The sequence below is a fragment of the Leopardus geoffroyi genome, chromosome B4 (genome assembly GCF_018350155.1).
Source record: "Leopardus geoffroyi isolate Oge1 chromosome B4, O.geoffroyi_Oge1_pat1.0, whole genome shotgun sequence".
In the NCBI taxonomy this organism is placed as follows: Eukaryota; Metazoa; Chordata; class Mammalia; order Carnivora; family Felidae; genus Leopardus; species Leopardus geoffroyi.
Window position 1 is genome coordinate 1,240,852 of NC_059341.1, and position 17,492 is coordinate 1,258,343.

At 54.0% G+C, this 17,492-nt stretch overlaps 1 protein-coding gene across 2 annotated transcripts in view; it reads right to left on the minus strand.

Annotated features, from left to right (window-relative positions):
* Window positions 1-17,492, minus strand: part of ADARB2 (adenosine deaminase RNA specific B2 (inactive)) — a 418,568-nt gene that overhangs the window by 134,833 nt on the left and 266,243 nt on the right. Inside the window, exon 2 of one of the 2 annotated variants that reach the window (XM_045466043.1) lies at window positions 3,259-3,345. The exons of the other annotated variant lie outside the window; for it this stretch is intronic. Within the exon in view, the coding sequence (XP_045321999.1) occupies window positions 3,259-3,345 (87 nt within the window). The remainder of the gene's footprint in view (window positions 1-3,258; window positions 3,346-17,492) is intronic. 2 annotated transcript variants of the gene reach the window in all.

The following is a 17,492-nucleotide window of genomic DNA, read 5'->3' on the forward strand; positions in this document are numbered from 1 at the left end:
ACGTCCGTTCCGCTCCCTCACGCGTCGGCCCGTCTCCTGAGCCCACAAGTACTTCTCCTGTCTGACAAAAAGTGTCAGCAAATGCAGTGCTATCTGTGAAGGTCCAGCGCATAAAAGAAACGCATTTTGGGGAGAAAGACCAGAGTTTTATCCTGGCCTGGCTGTGGCTAAACTTGAATTTTCCAGGTGAAATATTTCCTCCCAGAGTTAAGTCCGGTTATTGCGCTGTCCTTGCACACTGGCTGTCGGCCGTCAGATGTGAACAGGCCACGTGGAGGGCGAGGTCCTTGGCTGTGGGCTCATGGCCCTCACGGCTCCGACGTGAGTGTAGGCGGCACGTGGGGCTGTGTATTATGCCCGCGCTCTGCCCCTCCCTGCCCCTCCCCTCGCCCCCTCGCCCCCTTTCCCCTTTCTGGGGCCAGCATCTGCCCAGTTATGATGCAGCCGGACTTCTCCAAGCACTGCTGGTGCCGGGAGCTGTTCAGCGCTGCGTGTCTGCCGTGTCTGCAGCTGGCGGGGCGCCAAGGAACCGGCTGTCCGAGCTCCACATTCGTGTCCGACAAGGGTGCGGCCAGGAGCCAGGCCAGTGAGCTCCGTTCACAGGAGGAGGGAGGTCCTGGGGCTTCAAGGGTGTGGGCTGTGGCCCACTCTCTGAGCACAGAGAGCCCTGTGGGCCGGCTGGCTGGGGTTGCAGAAGGGCAGGCCCGACCGGGTGGCTCCTGGATCCGGCTGGGAAGCAGGCCAAGGCGGCCTCCTTTGCAGGACCTGACCTGTCACACGCGGTCCTGGACGCTGTGCCTGCCGCACATCTGGGGGAGGATCAAGCAGGCACGGCGGGCGGGTCTCCCTCCCTCCAGACCCAGTACAGGAAGCACCCCAGGAGTGGGCATCACTGTCCCGCCTCGTGTGACCTGGGTCAGTGGTGGGCATCAAGGTCGGGGGGCCAGTGTTCAGAGAAGAAAGCTTTCTGAGCTGCCCGCTTAAGCAGGAAGTCTCAGCAACGTGGCGTCGTCCCGTAGACCCTTGCCGGAAACCCACCCCCGCTGACAGCTTCCAGAGGGGCTCACAGGCACCACTTCTCTCCGGCTGAGTCTCTCTGGCCACCAACCCCGGACCCCAGCTGTGCCCTTGGCGTTGGGACGAGGGAGGTGAGTGCCGGTGGCCACACGGGGAGCCTGCCTGACGGTCCCGCCCCTGACTCCGCGCGTGGAGCGGGCAGGGCACTTTCATGTACCACCAGCCCACGCACACCAGAGCCACGTGACCTAAGAACAGCAGGAGACCGCAAAGCCGGTTCACGCTTGCTCCTACCCCTCCACCCTCTCTCCCTGAACAGGCGTGTGCACGCACATGCCACACGCGTCAGACACACACCCCTGCCCTCTCAGGGGAGTCACCACTGGTTCCTCTCCGCCTTCCAGTGGCGCTGGGGTTACAGATTGTGCAGACTGTGTCGGAGAACTAGACGTGCGAAGACAAGGGCACGGCTTGGGGTCTGTCTTTGAACGGTGTCCGAGCACAGGGTTTCCTAAGTACATCAGCAGCTTATATGGCAAAGACGGATGACCACTCCACTGACAGAAAACAATTTTCTGAGCATTGCTAAGGCATTTTAGCAGGAAACAAACAGCGAAAAACCACCTGTTAGCCAGGGAGCTGAATTAGGGGAAATCCCCTTAATTGCTGTTAGCCAACTTGGGCACTTCCTGTCTTCCTGGTCCTTGCTGAACGTCTCGATGCATCGTCCTGATTCCGATCTCAACTCCGTGACTCAGGTAACGTTCCCTTCCCCGCTTTGCAAACGAGGTGCTGGGGCTCTGAGCCCTGGGTCTCGTGGCCAGGCTCGTGGGGGCACTTACAGAGCACGTGGCCATGTCCACACTGGGCTCCCGAGTAGACACACAGCGTTCCAGCCCCTCGAGTTGGGAAAGAAGAGGAAGCAGAGGGAGATTCTCTTTCTCGACTCATATATTGCACGTGTGTTATCAGACAGCTTTGGCCATGAGTCCAGTTCAGCGTGGGGCTCGCGTGCATGCCTGCTTAGAATATGCATTCATGGACACGTACACACGCACATGCACTTGTGTGTGTGTGTGTGTGTGTGCGCGTGCGCGTGCACGCACACGCCCCACATTTCTGAAGCAGCTCAGTAAATTGACCGAGTCCTAGAAATTTTCCCATTTAGACCCTGAGAGAAGAAAAACAAGCACTTGCCAGACTTTCCCTTGGGCGCATGTGCTTTGCTGAGGCTCTGACCCCGAACTGAGGGTCCAGAGACGCATGTTCTGATTTCCACGCAGGGCAGCGACCTCAGCCTCCAGTCCCCTTGACGGTTGGGTTTCCTGGGAGGGCCCCTGCTTCTTCCCAGCTGGCGGCAGAGGGGACAGCACTCCCGTGTGGGTCCCTGACGGTGCCTTCTGCCCTGGGAGCTCCCACACACGCCCCTCGCCCCCTCATCGCAGGCAGTAAGCACGCCCTTCACTCTTGGCTGGAAGGGTGACCCATCTGTCAGATAATATTGAAATGCGAGAGGGATCTGCAGGGACTGGGATGCTTCACCCCTCGCGTGAATGGTTGACAGTGCGCCACAGACTGGAGACCGTGTGTGCCAGGCACGCCCGGGCGCCTGCACACGCACACCAGCCCTGCCTCCCTTGGGGGCCCTCAGTGGTCTCGGCAGGGGGACTGTTCAGATCCCCTCCCCCCAACCAGCTTTTTGGTCCCCACACCACACTGCTTTGGTGTCTGGTTTCATCCATGAGCCAGAACTATTGTCCCAACGGGCAGGCAACCATCCAGCTCTTTCCTTGTTGAATGATCATACAAACTGTGTTCACCTCCCTCTCTCCCTCCTCTCTCCCCCTCTTTCTCCCTTCCTTCCTCCCCCTCTCTCTTGCTACCTCCCTCCTTTCCTTCCTCCCTCCCTTTCTTCTTTTTGGAGGGAAAAACAAAGGAAAGAGAGGCGGGGGTGGTCCAAGAGAACCGTTTTTTCCCTGCAGTTGCTGGAGTTCTCAATTATATAGTCACTGCTCATATTTTCCCACCACCCAGGTGGGGACAGGATTGCAGGTGGGGATGGGATTCATGATGGGGAAGGGACTCCAGGTGGGGACAGGAGTGGAGCCTCCTGCTCTGGGAAACCCACACAGTCCCCCCCCCGTCACCCCAAGGGTCTCTCATTCGGGGACAGTAGAGGACACCCCCTCAGCGCATGGGGCTGGGACCCCCTCCACTCTTCAGGGAAGGGAAACCGCTTACTTAGATTGTCTTCATCCTCCGTGTTGGTGGCCCCGGGGCTTAAGTGCTTGAAGGGAGCGATGAAGGCTGACAACATGGTTACTTTGTCTGGAAAGAAAAGAAGAACAGGAAATGCACTTTTGACATTGAGTTTCAGAAAAACTCAGTGCTCTCCCAAGTTCTTATTACTGAGGGTTTGGACGGGGCGTTGAAGGCTCGTTTTGGCTTCAGCCACTTCATTCTGGTTCAGTCTTTTATTGAATTTCTGACAGCGTTTTCATCAAACCCCTCTCTCCATTCAATTTTAGACTTTATGATTTCCATCTTTCTTCTTTTCTCATTTTTGGCATCTCCCCTCCTCTTGTTCCCTGTCCCTCAAAACTCCACGAACGATCGTCTCCAGGGCGACAACCTTGCGTGGGCTCCCGGGGTGCTGGGTGGGGCAGAGCTCGGGCCGAGGGCATTTCACAGGGAGGCAGTGAAGCAAGTACCAAAGGAAAAAAAAAATGCCACAATTAAACGAGAATCGTGCAATTCAAGCCAAGACCTTTCCTCCCCGTCAATGGAGAACTTGCCATGTGGGCCGGAAGTGCATGAGCAAGGATGGACCTTCAAGCTGCCAAACAGGGGCAGCGAGTGAGGGAGGGAGGGGTGCAGGATGGGGGCCCCATGTCCATCCTGCAGATGGGCGCCCAGCAGAGCCTGGAGGGGAGCCGGCGGGAGGACAGGCAGTGGGGACAGCATCATCCCATGTTTGGGCTCTTGACATCTGCGTGGGCAGCTGGCCCGGGGGGACGCTGCTCGTGGCCGACGGGACGTGTTTTCCTACAGTCTCAGCGCTGCGAATCTTTTTATTTTATTTATGTATTTATTAAAAAAATTTTTTTAATGTTTATTTTTGGGAGACAGCACAAGTGGGGGAGGGGCAGAGAGAGAGGGAGACACAGAATCCGAAGCAGGCTCCAGGCTCCGAGCTGTCAGCGCAGAGCCCGATGTGGGGCTCGAACCCATGGAACACGGGATCATGACCTGATCCAAATTCGTACGCTTAACTGACTGAGCCCCCCAGGCACCCCTCAGCGATGAGTCTCTTAAAAAGAAAGACAGGATTGTGGGAGGAGTTCAGAGGGGAGGCACTACAGACGGAGTATTAAAGGGCCCGGAGGAAAAGCTCCGTGTTGTAGAGACTCCACTGATTACATCCAGCCTCCAGAGCTGGGCACTTGTCCACAGGGAAGCCTCCTCGGGGGCAGAGGCGAGTGCACCCTGGGTCTGCATGTGGACACCCGCCTCTCCCGGGCCCCCTCCCCACTGTTCTGGGCAGTCCTCGTGTCCGGACCTGGCCCGCAGGGGTTGAGCTACTTTGCTACGGGGACACTCCGTAGGAATCGGTTGGCACCAGAGGGCAGGGTTTTCAGTGCCCCCTGCTGCTTCTGTCCGCAGGAAGGGGGACTGCTGGCGTGTGGGGCTCCCTTTTGGGCACAGCTCTGACTGCGACTTCACCCGAAAACCTCAGCTGGTGGTTTTATCTGCAGTTAGCCTTCAGGCGTTCAGACCCAGGCCGGCAACAGGCTCTTTTTCTTTCAATTCTGAGCCCGTTTTCTCTTTACCCAAGCTTCCCAGAGGCCAGAGGACTCCACATTGAAATTCATTCAGGAGCCTGTTAACAGCTGTTGTTTCCAGTGGGGACGGGCGGCGATGTAATGTTCACTCAGAGAGAACAATAAATAACTCAAATATAAAATGCCTGCTCCTTCTTCATTCTACGGAACGAGAAGAATAAGCCAGGGAGGCACTGGCTCTCCCAGACCCTCGCAGCCCAAGCTAATTTACTATGAGGGAATGAAATCTTTTGCTTGAGTTATAATTTCATTAAGGGCGCCCAATAATGTTACACAAAGAGTGTGAAGCTCAAATGATTTAGTCTGGAGCATCTCAAAATGAAATTACATTTTTCTAATAGAGCGGAGGCTACCAGCCAAACACCCACAAAAATACACTAAACCATTTCAGAGTTCACCTTAGCAAAATTGTGAAATATTTAAAGACCGTTTCAGATCCTCAGAGTTCTTGCTTTCTAGGGTTGCCAGATTTATCAAATAAAAACACAAGACCCCGAGTCAAAACTGAGTTTCAGATAAGCAGCAGATACTTACTTAGTGTGTATAAATGTCCAGTATTGTGTGCCGCGTGCATATACCCAAACGTTATTCAGTTTATCTGAAATCCAGATTTAAGGCAGGGGTCTTGAATAGACATTTCTCCGAAGAAGACATCCAGATGGTCAGCCGACACGTGGAAAGATGCTCCACATCAGTCGCCATCAGGGAAATACAAATCAAAACCACGAGACACCACCTCACACCCGTCAGAATCGCTCCCATCCCAAAGTCAGCTAGGAGGTGACAAGAGTCGGTGAGGATGTGGAGGACTCGGAGCCTTGACCACCAAGAGTGGGAGTGAGAAATGGTGCAGCCGCCATGAAACCAGCAAGCCCACGTGTGGGTCTGCACCCAAGAGAATAGAAAGCAGGGTCTCAGAGAGGTATTTGTGCCCCTGTGTTCCCAGCAGCACTATTCAAAACAGCTGAACGGTGGAAACAGCCACGTGTCCGCCTGACAGAGGAGTGGACAACAAAATGGAGTGAATGCACACAGCGCAACATTATTCATCCTTAAAAAGGGAGGCGACTCTGCAAGACGTGACCACATGGATGAACCTTGAGGCCATTATGCTGAGTGAAACAAACCAGCCACAGAAAGACCAATACTGTGGGATCCACTTATTTGAGGTCCCTAGAGGAGTCAAAGCCACAGAGACTGTACAATGGTGGGCGCCAGGGGCTGGGGCTGGCGGGGGTCAGTGTCTAGTGGGGACAGAGATTCAGTCTGAGAAAATTAGGAGGTTCCGGAGATGGATGATGGTGATGGTTGCATAACAATATATATGTATTTAATGCCACCAAACTATATGCTTAAAAACTGTTAATGTGTCAACTTTTATGTTATATATATTTTACCACAATTTGATCATTCAAATTTGACTGGATATCCAGTATTCTATGTAGTAACCCCACCTCTTTCACATCCTATAGACTCCTCTGCGGCAGTGGGTTTTAGGTTCCCAGCCCAAACTCGCCAACCCGAACAAAACAGGGCACCTGCTGCTGGCCTGTCTGCCGGGGAATCCCACATCGTTGCTTCTGCGAGAATCAGTTGTCCCTGAAAGTGGGAAGGCTGCCGCTTTAGCGTGTCATTAGGACACATGGCGGGAATTCTAGTTTTTATTTAGAATAATCACAATGAAAATGATTCGGTGTCAACACCTTTCTTTGTGACTGTTTCCTTGACCCACTGTGTCAGTTGAGCCTCCCGTTGGCGTGGCCCCGTCTGAGCTGCACTCAGACTTCCGGCTCTGTCTGCTGTCTGTGTTCACCACAGTCGTGAGGTCGGGCTCATATGGGTTACTGATGAAAACGGAGGCTGTGCTTTCATTTTACCCGATTCCGGACATTTTGTGTACACTGAGAGAGGCTGGCTCCAGAATTCCCCACGCTTCTGCCGCCCCCACCCCCCGTGTAAAGTCGGGAAGAAGAAGAAGAAGGTGTTTCCTGTAGGGAGAGTATCTGGAAGGGGTGGCTGGGCCCTGCACCCAGAGTATCTGATGTGGCCCAGCCGGAAACTGAGCCGAAAGAGCAACCCTACACTGGCCGTGATGCTGGATGGTGCATGGGGCTGCTCTCCAGCCAAGACTCCCTCTCCGGGAAGGCCCGGTTGCCATTTGTCATATCACAGCATGCCATTTCTAATGCATTTCTCAAAATGATCCAGGACATTCGCGTTATAAACCTTATTACTCATTGCAAAATAAAGGCCTCTGGCCCCGTGGAAGTGATGTGATTTCATGTATTTTCGGAGCACGTGGGAAGCATTTTCAGAGGGCAGAAACTCTTTGCTAGAACCAAACGAGATCACGTTCGCTGAGAATATTGATAACAGAGAACAAATACAATTTGGTAGTGATGTAAAGATAGATAAATAGTCCAGGGGGACAACACAGAGCATTCAGGAATAGAATCGTACCTATAAGATCAATTGATTTTCAACAAAGAATTCAAAGTAATACGATGGAGTGAAAGAAAGTCTTATCAACAAACAGCTGAAAAAACTGTACACCAGGTTGGGAAAAATGAATTCTGAGCTGTGCCTCATACCATACATGGAGATTGTCACCTAATGGGCCATAAACCTAAATGTGAAAGCTATAACTCTAAAACTTGTGGAAGAAAATACAGATCACTGTCATGGTCCTCATGTGTGCGGATTTCTTAGGACACAGAAAAGCACTAATCATAGAAGAAAAAAACAAATTAGTTTTCATCAAAATTAAAAATTTCAGCACTGAAATATACTGTTAAGAAAACAAAAAGCAGGTCGTACGTTAGGGTAACAGACATATAATCAAGACAACTGATTTGTATCCAGAGTATAAGAACCCTTTCGACTGGATAATAAAGGGAAAAAAGTCCAAAGTTTAAGAAGTGGGCAAAACACTTGAACAGAAACTTGACAGAGGAGAATATCAGAAGCCAGTAAGCCCACGCAAAAGTGCTTAACATCACTGCACACAGGAGGAAATGCAAATTAAAACCATAAAGGTGTAGTGTGTCAGGGCACAGCAGTGGAACAGCTGAGACTTAGGACCGTAGCTCAGTCTAGGCAAAGACACGGGGGCCAGGACGCACCACTCTGTCCCTGGGACACTTTGGAAGACGTTTTGGCCGTTACGTATACACCTGTTATGCTTCTAAATATTTACCTGAGATAAATGAAACACATGTGTTAAAAAAAAAAAAGATTTGTGCAAGAATGTTTAGAGACATTTCATTCATTACAGCTCAAAATTAGAAACATCCCGCATGCACATCAGCAGAAGAATGGATAAGTGAATTGTGTTACATTTACATGAGGGGTAACTATCAGCAACAACAACGCCTGAGGGACTATGGATGAAACTCTAAAACATTATAGTAAGAAAATAAAAATCTGGGCACATAAGAGCAGGTGGGAAGTACTTTCATTTCTATGCAGTTCCCAAACAGGCTGACCACTCTCTGGGGAAAGAAGTCAGGTGGCGGCCTGGAAGAGTGAGCGTGCGCAGTCGTGGCCCCCCAGGGGCACTGGGTTCTCGGGTTTGTTTTTGCTTATTTCATGGAGTTGGAAGCTCAAATATCTTAGAAGGCTCGGCGGTGGTTATAGGAAGAGTCACCGCCTGAAAGGTGGAGCCCCTTGGAGACACCCTCAGACTCCCGTCAAGACCGCGCATGCCTGGAAACCAGGGGAACTGGTGGGGATGGGGGTGGTGCACAGAGAACTGGAGCACGCCTGCCACGCCTGTGACTTAAGACACTGCTTACTCATGAGGGCGGCAGGAGGGGCTGTGGAACCTGGTTCATAAGTGTGGTGATTGCCTTCACAAGCTGTTTTGTTTATAAATGATGTATGAAGCAATTTTACTAAGTGAGATGAATTTTTTAATTTTTTTTTTATTTTAGAGAGATTGTGAGCACGGGAGACAGAGAGAGAGAGAATCCCAAGCAGGCTGTGTGCTCAATCCCACGACCCTGGGATCCTGACCTGAGCTGAAATCAAGGGTCAAACGCTTAACGGACTGAGCCACCAGGCGCCCCGGTAAGAGGAAAATTTTAGAAAGTCCTCTGGTGCTTGAGCACATGTCAGTTACCTGGAGAGTATGTTCATGTGATATAATGTGTTTGCTGGAACTTTTACTCAACCGTAATTGCTAAAATATCTAAGCATTCGATCTTCTGCTCTGCCTCCTTAAAAGCACTAAATATGTCATAGTTTAGGTTATTTTTAAAAGTTCCTTAAGTTGAGCACTTTGGTTCCTCCCTCATTTCAACAATTTAAAGTGAGGTTTTGAACAACACATCTCTGCTTTGTCGGCCACACTTATGCCCACGTCTAGCACAGCTCAGCTCTCTCAGACGGTCGTGTCCCTGGACAAGAAGGTGACAGTTGGAAGCCACAGAACTCTGTTGGTGCCTCTGGGCTACAAACCTCAGCCCCTCCAAAGTCCCTTTCTTAGGGTTTCTTTTTGCCAAAATGCATTCTGACAGATGGCTTCCCTGAAGCCTGACCCACTTTCCTTCCTAGCCATATATTGTGATCAGACACAGGTACGTCTTTAATGGATGTTCCTTCTTTCTAAACACAAACACAAATCAGTTTGAACAGGTGGGTTACCCTGGGAAGCAAAAAAATAATTAACCTCTATGCGGGCAGGAGAAAAGGAGTAACGTCTTGGGGGAAAGGCAAAGGATTTTTCTCAGAGTTTCAGGAACATGTATTTTAAAACACTGTTTTCAAGCTGCTGTTCTTTTTTTTTTTTTTTTTTTTTTTTTCAACGTTTATTTATTTTTGGGACAGAGAGAGACAGAGCATGAACGGGGGAGGGGCAGAGAGAGAGGGAGACACAGAATCGGAAACAGGCTCCAGGCTCTGAGCCATCAGCCCAGAGCCCGACGCGGGGCTCGAACTCACGGACTGCGAGATCGTGACCTGGCTGAAGTCGGACGCTTAACCGACTGCGCCACCCAGGCGCCCCTCAAGCTGCTGTTCTATGAACGACACAAGGGAGGTCAGGCAACATTAACACAAAGGAGATCCTGGGTCTGCATGGGGTTTTGTGGCACACAAGGAGGTCTGATTGTCACAAGAAGATGAAGACCCCTTTTGGAATTTCCCAATAGGCAGCAGTCGTGAGTGGTCTTGAACGGGTCCAGTAAGCAGGCGGCCAGCATGGAGTAAGTCACTTGTTTGCTGTGTGGGCTGAACTATGACTTTCCCCCAAATCCACGTTGGAGCCCTGACTCCAGGGACTCAGGGTGTGACTGTGTTCAGAGACAGGGTCCTCAAAGAGGGGCTGGAGGTGAAACGAAGTCACTAGGGTGGCCCCAATCCAATCACAGACACACACAGAGGGATGACCAGGTGGGGACATGGGGAAGGAACGGCATCTACACACCCAGGAGAGAGGCCTCGGATAAACCAGTCCTGCCCACGCCCGGATCTCACACTCCCTGCCTTCAGCATGTGGGACAGTGAACGTCTGCTGTATAGCTGCCTGGTCTGTGGTCCTTTGTTACAACCTGGGCTAATACCTTCACTCAACAAATATTTGTTGAATGCAAATAGTTGCACACCTAATCCATGAAATTTCAAACTCCGACGCCAAGAAGGAATCATGCAAAGAGACCTCGCCTGGCCAGGGGAATCTAGAACCTCAGGGACCTCGCCTGGCCAGGGGGCATCTAGAATGTCAGGGACCTCACCTGGCTGGGGGGGGGGATCTAGAACATCAGGGACCTCGCCTGGCCAGGGGGGATCTAGAACGTCAGGGACCTCGCCTGGCTGGGGGGGAGGGGAATCTAGAACATCAGGGACCTCATCTGGCTGGGGGGGGGGTGGTCTAGAACATCAGGGACTTTGCCTAGCCGGGGGTGGGGATCTAGAATGTCAGGGACCTCACCTGGCCAGGGGGATCTAGAACATCAGGGGAGGCATCCTTCAGGAGGTGACTGCTTAGCTGAGACCTAATGGATAATAGTAAGTTTCCCATTTATTGAACTGGGAGGTCTGTTCCAGAACCGAGATACTGCTGGAAGGGTGCTGGAAGGGTGAGAATGGGACTGCGCACTTTAGGGAGGGAAGACCACCCCACCCAGAAGGAGCGGCGTGTGCAAAGGCTCTGAGTCAGTGCACCCAGGCTCTCAGTTCAGCCTCTGAAGCTTGGCAGCTGTGTCTGGGTGGCTCCCTGTTACCATGGGCTTGGGGCCTTGATTCTGTATTGAGGGCCACAGGGGATCAGAGGGCAGCACACATGAGACTTCATGTGGGAGAGCCACCACTGAGGGACACTGGTCCCCTGGGAGGGTCACTGCTGAGGACACGGTGGTCCCTGGGAGAGCCACCACTGAGGGACACTGGTCCCCTGGGAGGGTCACCGCTGAGGACACGGTGGCCATTTCGACAGAGGTTCCTTCCCTCCCCTCCCCTGGATGGGCTCAGAATGGGTTCTGAGATGGTGAACTTCAGTCGGGACAGGATGGGTCTCTCCGGTGGGAAATGAGCATGGAGTTGAGGCTCTGCCTGGGATTTGCTGAGGGATTGGGGGGCAGAGCATGATAGTCCTTCTGTGTTTATAGCACGGAGTTGCAACTTCCAGTGAGCCAGTGGACCCTGCCTGGGCCCCAGCGCTTTCCCAGGAGGGCTCTGTGTGGGTGCCGGGTGTGCGCGGGGAATGGGCGACGGGGGAGCGGGAGCGCTTCCCTCCCCCTGGGACTCCAAGGACGTCGGGGGACACATGACCCCCATCTTCCTTCGCGAAGCCCCCAGATTTCTCAGGCAGCAAGCCCTAAGTGAAGGGCGCCTGAGCCCCAGCACCCCGCCTGCACCTGTGAAAGCGTGACTGTGGCTCCTGGAGCTCGAGCCCCGCCCTCGAGGTCCCGCACGGATGCCTCCCGAGACAGGCTCCCTGGGTGACGGTGACAGCACCGACGCGGGACATATCCCGGGAGGGGGAGGGGGGATCCTGATCAGGCCTCGATCACGGCCCTACGACAGTCTCGGGGCCGTGCAGACACTTCGGGTGTGACGTGAGCTGCATTCCACCACCCGGCGTATTTTTGTAAGCCGTGGAAGACAAACACGCTGGCACCAGATTGCGGTGAGCGGAGAGCAGGCAAAGACAGATGGTCTGACAACTGATTGATGGACGAGAAGGTGACTCTAGTTAAGTTTTAAATGCGCACACGTAAAGGTGTGGGTTCACACTTCACTTTGACTCGAGCCTCCCAATTATCTGGCTTGCAGTCTAGACGCTGACTCCATTCCAGGCTCTGCCTGCAGGCGGCCGTGACATCGTTCTCCGAATCAGTGTGGTGCCTCCACTAGAGGCTCCCCGTCCTTCCGGCCAGGACAGCAGTCTGTGCAGGACGACAAGAGGTTTCAGACCTAACGGCCGTCCAGCCTGGACGCGGTCCTCACTGCCATCCCCGTTTGTGGCAGAAGGTCCGCGCCAGTAATGGGTCTCGGTGGGCGGGGGGCAAAGCCACGGTTCAGCTGGGACTCTGAGGCCGTTTCAGACTGCACTTCTCCCAGAAGGTTTTCTTTCTGTTGCAACCAGCGAGGTCAAAGTTCATCAGAGCCCCCCCCCCCCCATTCCATCAAGGTCACAGTTCATCTGAGCCCCTCCCACTCCATCAGCAGATGGTGACCCGACTGGCTCTGAGGAGCAGCGAGTATACGAGAGGGTCTACAAGACACGGCTGGACTGGGATCCCGGCCAGGAATTCTAGGAGAGAATTATCTTGAGGCTGGAAATTCTCACCAATGCAAGTAACCCCACAGACCTGATAGGCACCCGGGGGCTGTAGTGAGGGAGCCGTGGGTGCAATCCCACACCGTCTGGATTTCTTGCCCCTAGAGACACGCCGCCCCCAAAGTCCCTCGGTGTTGTTGGTTCCTTACAGCTCCTTGGACTTCCTTCCTTCGCATCCTGGTTTCTTTGGAGACATGCTAAACCAAAATGCTTTTACTTTTCAGTTTTACATTCTATTCTTCCGTTTTTTATGAAAAGACCTCCTGTATTCGTTTCCTCTGGCCCAGACCATCCTTCACCCGTTCTCACCTCGCGCCCTTCCTGCTCTAGAGGCTTCAACCCTCAACCGTTGCTTCTGTGAGTGAGTGAAAGCCTCACCAGCGTCCGTCTCTGACTCAAGGTCACTGGATTCCCTGAGCACCGAACGGCACATCTGTCGGGTGATAACCACGACTCTACAGAAACACCATGAGTGGCACATTTGTGTTGGTTAATTGTATGTGTTACCTTGAATGGGCCCTGGGCGCCTGGATATGTGGCCACACATGATTCTGATGCATCTGTGAGGGGGTTTCTGGTCGAGACCAGAATTCGAATCGGAGGACTGAGTCGAGCAGAGAACTCCGGCTGAGGTGGGCCTCACCCAATCAGTTGAGGACTTGCACAGACAGAAAGGTGGAGAAGGGAGGGGGATTCTCACTCTTCCAACTCTTGGTTCATGGGCCTTCACGTGTGGACTGGGGTCTCGGAACCTGTAGCACCAGCTCCCCTGGGTCACGGACCTTCCAGCCGCATATCATCTTCCTGCGTCTCCAGCTTGCAGGTGACAGACGGTGGTGGGGGGTGGGGCTCTGCACGCTCCGTGATGAGGGAGCCGATGCCTTGTAATCTCTGTTACTCTGCTGGTTTCCTCTCTCAGGACTCTAATGTGGCACTAGCGCCCCTGTGGCATGACTACTTTATATACACGCCCACGGCGCAGCAGAGCCCGGGTGACCGAACCTGTGGCCTCTTCTCCCTTCCCCGCCTGGAAGTCAGCCGCGTCCAGGTCAGGGAGCTTGTGCGGGCCAAGCGTGCCCTTGCCAGCATGCTGTTCGAGGCCGCGTGTGACGGCCAGCGTCCCCGCCGTCCCTCCACGCGTGCTCTCCCACCTGAGCGGGGGTTCTGGGCTCGGAGCGGCATCCCTGAGGGTTTCTGCTGCGGTCCCAGGCGGTCCCAGGTGGTCCCCGTCTGCCCAGCGTGACTATCAGCAACTCGTGCTCGCCGACAGGGGTCGTGGTTCGCGTGGGCGGCAGCGGGCGTCCCGCGCTCAGACGGAGCTCTCATTTCCAGGCGGGTGGCCCGAAGGCGTTCTCCTCCTCCAGCCCGCCCGACTCCCTTGTGACGCGCTGGCCACGTTTCCCACTTCCGGCGGGCACTGTGCCGGATTGCTGTAGACGCGTCAGAGTCCGTCTGCTCCAGACGCTGTGAGCTTCTCCAGTCAAATCCAGCATTCCCGGTGTTCATTGCCCCGCGCTCGATCCCTTCCGCCTGGGGCTCCAAAGGGAAGCCCGAGTCACGGGACTCACCTGCTTCCTCACGTGGTGACCTGGCGCCCTGCTTTCCCAGTGTGCCCCTGGCCGCTGTCGCATCCGCACCCCTGCTCTCAGCCCGCCCGCGCCCTTCCCGGGTTTCGGCGCTGATCCCCCATCGGTTCGTCCTTCCAACGGTTGCCTGAGCCACACTCCTGATGGGGTCCTGCAGGGTCCGGCGGGGAGGAGGGAGCACAGAGCCTCTCGGTCTCTGCTGGTCTGAACGTCTGGCGTGTGGCAGGGGCGGGGGAGGTGAGAGTGTCAGGTGCATGGTGGGCAGGAGAGGAGCCACCAGCCCCCAGGGCTCCGTTTCCCGAGCATGTGAGCTGGTGGTACCTCCAAGGTGTGCAGGTCAGGGCCCCCCAGGGCAGTGACAGTTTGCAGAGATGACCACACAGGGCTTCCAAGGGGACGGCGCTCATGGAAGGAAGGACTTTCATTCTTCAAGACGAATAGTCCTCTCTGAGCCCCTCCTCAGAGGCCCGCAGGGCAGCGGATGATGCCGCCCTGAAGGTGAAGTTTGACACAGAGGCTGGACTCTATGCCGCCATGAGTGACCGTGAGACCCTAGATGTCTCTCACGTGCGTGGCGCTCTTTGAAGGACCTGACTGTGCCTCGTTTGTCATGGGGGTTCTGGTGGTTGTTGGAGGAGAGAGTGGCGAGGTCGCTGCCCATCCCAGTCACCGCCCCGTCCTTACGGTCTTTCCTGTGACAGGATTCCCTCCAGTGTTCACTGCCCACACCTCATGCCGGGCTGTCCCCACGTGTCTGCCTTCCCTCTGTGTGTTTGTCTCACCAGCTGGACCACTAGCCCCTTGGGTGTGCAGGCTGCCTGCTCAGGGTGTCTGGGTCCCAGCCCACTACCAGCTGGGGGATTGGCCCCGTGGCCTGGCCTCCCCAGGTCTCCATTCCCTCATCTCTGAAATGCAGTCACCCCCTACGTCAGGGGTGTGGGTCAGATTTAAGTGAGATGTACGGGTAACACACACATCCTGACAAGGGACACGTACCCAATACAGGTCAGCAGTGACTGGTTCAAACACGATGGTGAAGTCAGAACAATCTAGGACGCAAGCAATTTCTTGATCTTACTAGGCTGTCAGGAGATGCTTGGTGATTCCTGCATTCCTCAAGTCAACTAGATATAGCGTTGTTTTTATTTTGTTTTCTTACATTATTTTTATTATTTAAAGTGCTGAAGCGAGTTCATTCGAGAGCAAGAAATGAGACATCACGGAAGCTCCTGGCAGGGCCCCCTGTCCTCCGCTGACTTTGTTAAGTCCCACTGTCAACAACAGTAATGTCTTCAATGCTGTTTGAAATTTGGCTAATTTCTCATCTCTTATATGAGTGAGATATTCTAATAACTGAGAATAGAACACTGATTACATAAGCAGTTGTTTAGAGAGCAGGTCAAAGTGTTGGTATCTGAATTTGCAAGTCTAAATTTAATTATCTCCCTTTAGAAGGGAGCTCGTGGCTGATGTATGTAAATGATATTTATTATTTCCAAGCTAATAGCTCGTCTGTTCGTGCAGCACGCCCAAGGCTGACCTGAACCCATGGTACCCAAGTAGTCCTCTGCTGTTCTGATGACTGGTCACCTATGATGCTCACACATGGTGGGGGCCCGAGGCAAGTGCTGTCCTGAAAAGTCTAGGCTCCTCAGACCCAGACTGGCATTCATTGACTCCATTTGCTCAGTCAACAAAGGGTCATGGAGAACATGCTATGCTCCAAAGCCTAGGACACCCCTGGAACAGTCTAGAACAGTCTAGAACTTTCTTTCCTTTCCTTTCCTTTCCTTTTTCTAAGCGTATTTATTTGTTTTGAGAGAAAGTGAGACAGAGAACCCCAAGCAGGCTCCAAGCTGTCAGCGCACAGCCTGATGTGGGGCTCAAACTCACGAACCGTGAGATCACAACCTGAGCTGAAACCAAGAGCGGGACACTTCACTGACTGAGCCACCTGGGCACCCCTCTGGCTCTATTTTCTGTGCAGACTGTATCACATCTTCAGTGCTATTTGTCACGCCTGTTTAGTTGGCCCTCTGTCCCGACTAGACGCGGAGTCACATGGGTAGACGGTGTACCTGCTTTCACGATAAGACCCTGCAGTTTGCAGACCAGCCCATTGCACAGGATGGGCAGGTGCTGGTCACACATCAGCGATGTCCTCTCCCCGGCCACTGTTTTCCTTACACGGCACCATTTCCCTCCTTGCTGACTGAACTCCAGTCGGTGTTCAGGCTCATCCAGCCCTGCTGCTGACGTCTCGGCCTCTTCACCCCCTTGTCGCTCACTAACGCTCAGTTGTGCCACGCGGGTACTCTTAAGCCCCACCCCCACGTGTTCAGGGGCTCTGTGGTCCTGCTGGGAGGTGCATCAGCCCACACACGCCGTCACCGAGAAAGCCGGGGCACGGCCAACCGGGGAAGGTGTACCCACGTCCCAGATCAGGACCGTAAGTGACCCTTAGAGACGGAGTAGGTGGGTGCTGTCACCAGGGTGTGCGGGTCAGGGTGGCCTGGCAGGGGCCCGTGCAGGCAGTCCACGGGACCAGGCCCCACGCGGCCTGTCCCGGGAGGGGCTGGAGCCGCCACGCTTTCCCGTCTGGTTCTGGTTGGCCCTGATGCACATGGAGGAAGAGGAGCCAGTGCTTAGCTGTTCAGGGAAGAGGAGAAGATTCTGGAAGAGCGAGGGCGGTGCGTGGCGGGCAGAGATGAGGAGGCCGAACAGAGGACGGCTAGACGCGGGCTCTGGGTGCTGCCCTTCCTGCCAGGGGGAGCGAGCGGATCTCGTGTCCGCGTGAGCGGGCACTTGAGGAGACCGCCTGGGAGGCCGTGCCTGCATCGGGCTCCGTTGGAGGGGAAGGCGTTCGCAGGGCGAGGCGCGCTGCCTTGTGAAGTACGAGCTTCTGATGACTTGTGCTGAAGCGCGAGGCGAGTAGAAAGTGGTGTGGTGGATGGGTTTTCTATGAGACGGGCAGCGTGTGTGTTGTTCTCTGTTAGATTCCATGAAAATCAATCTGCAACCTAGTTGAGCCTGGTAAAATTAGATCTAAAACTATTTAATTTTGTTTCAGGAGTGTTTTTCCCATCTGATGCCTAGCCTGAGGACACACAGTGATAAAATACCTTGAGTTATTACCAGCCCTGTGCGCCTCTGTCTGGGTGAGACTCACACAGTGTTATGTATTCGCTCCGTACCGCTGCTCCAGAGCCGGGGATAAAATGCAAGCCTTCCCCGTTACTGAGAGCCTCGTTTTTTATGCTCCTCTTT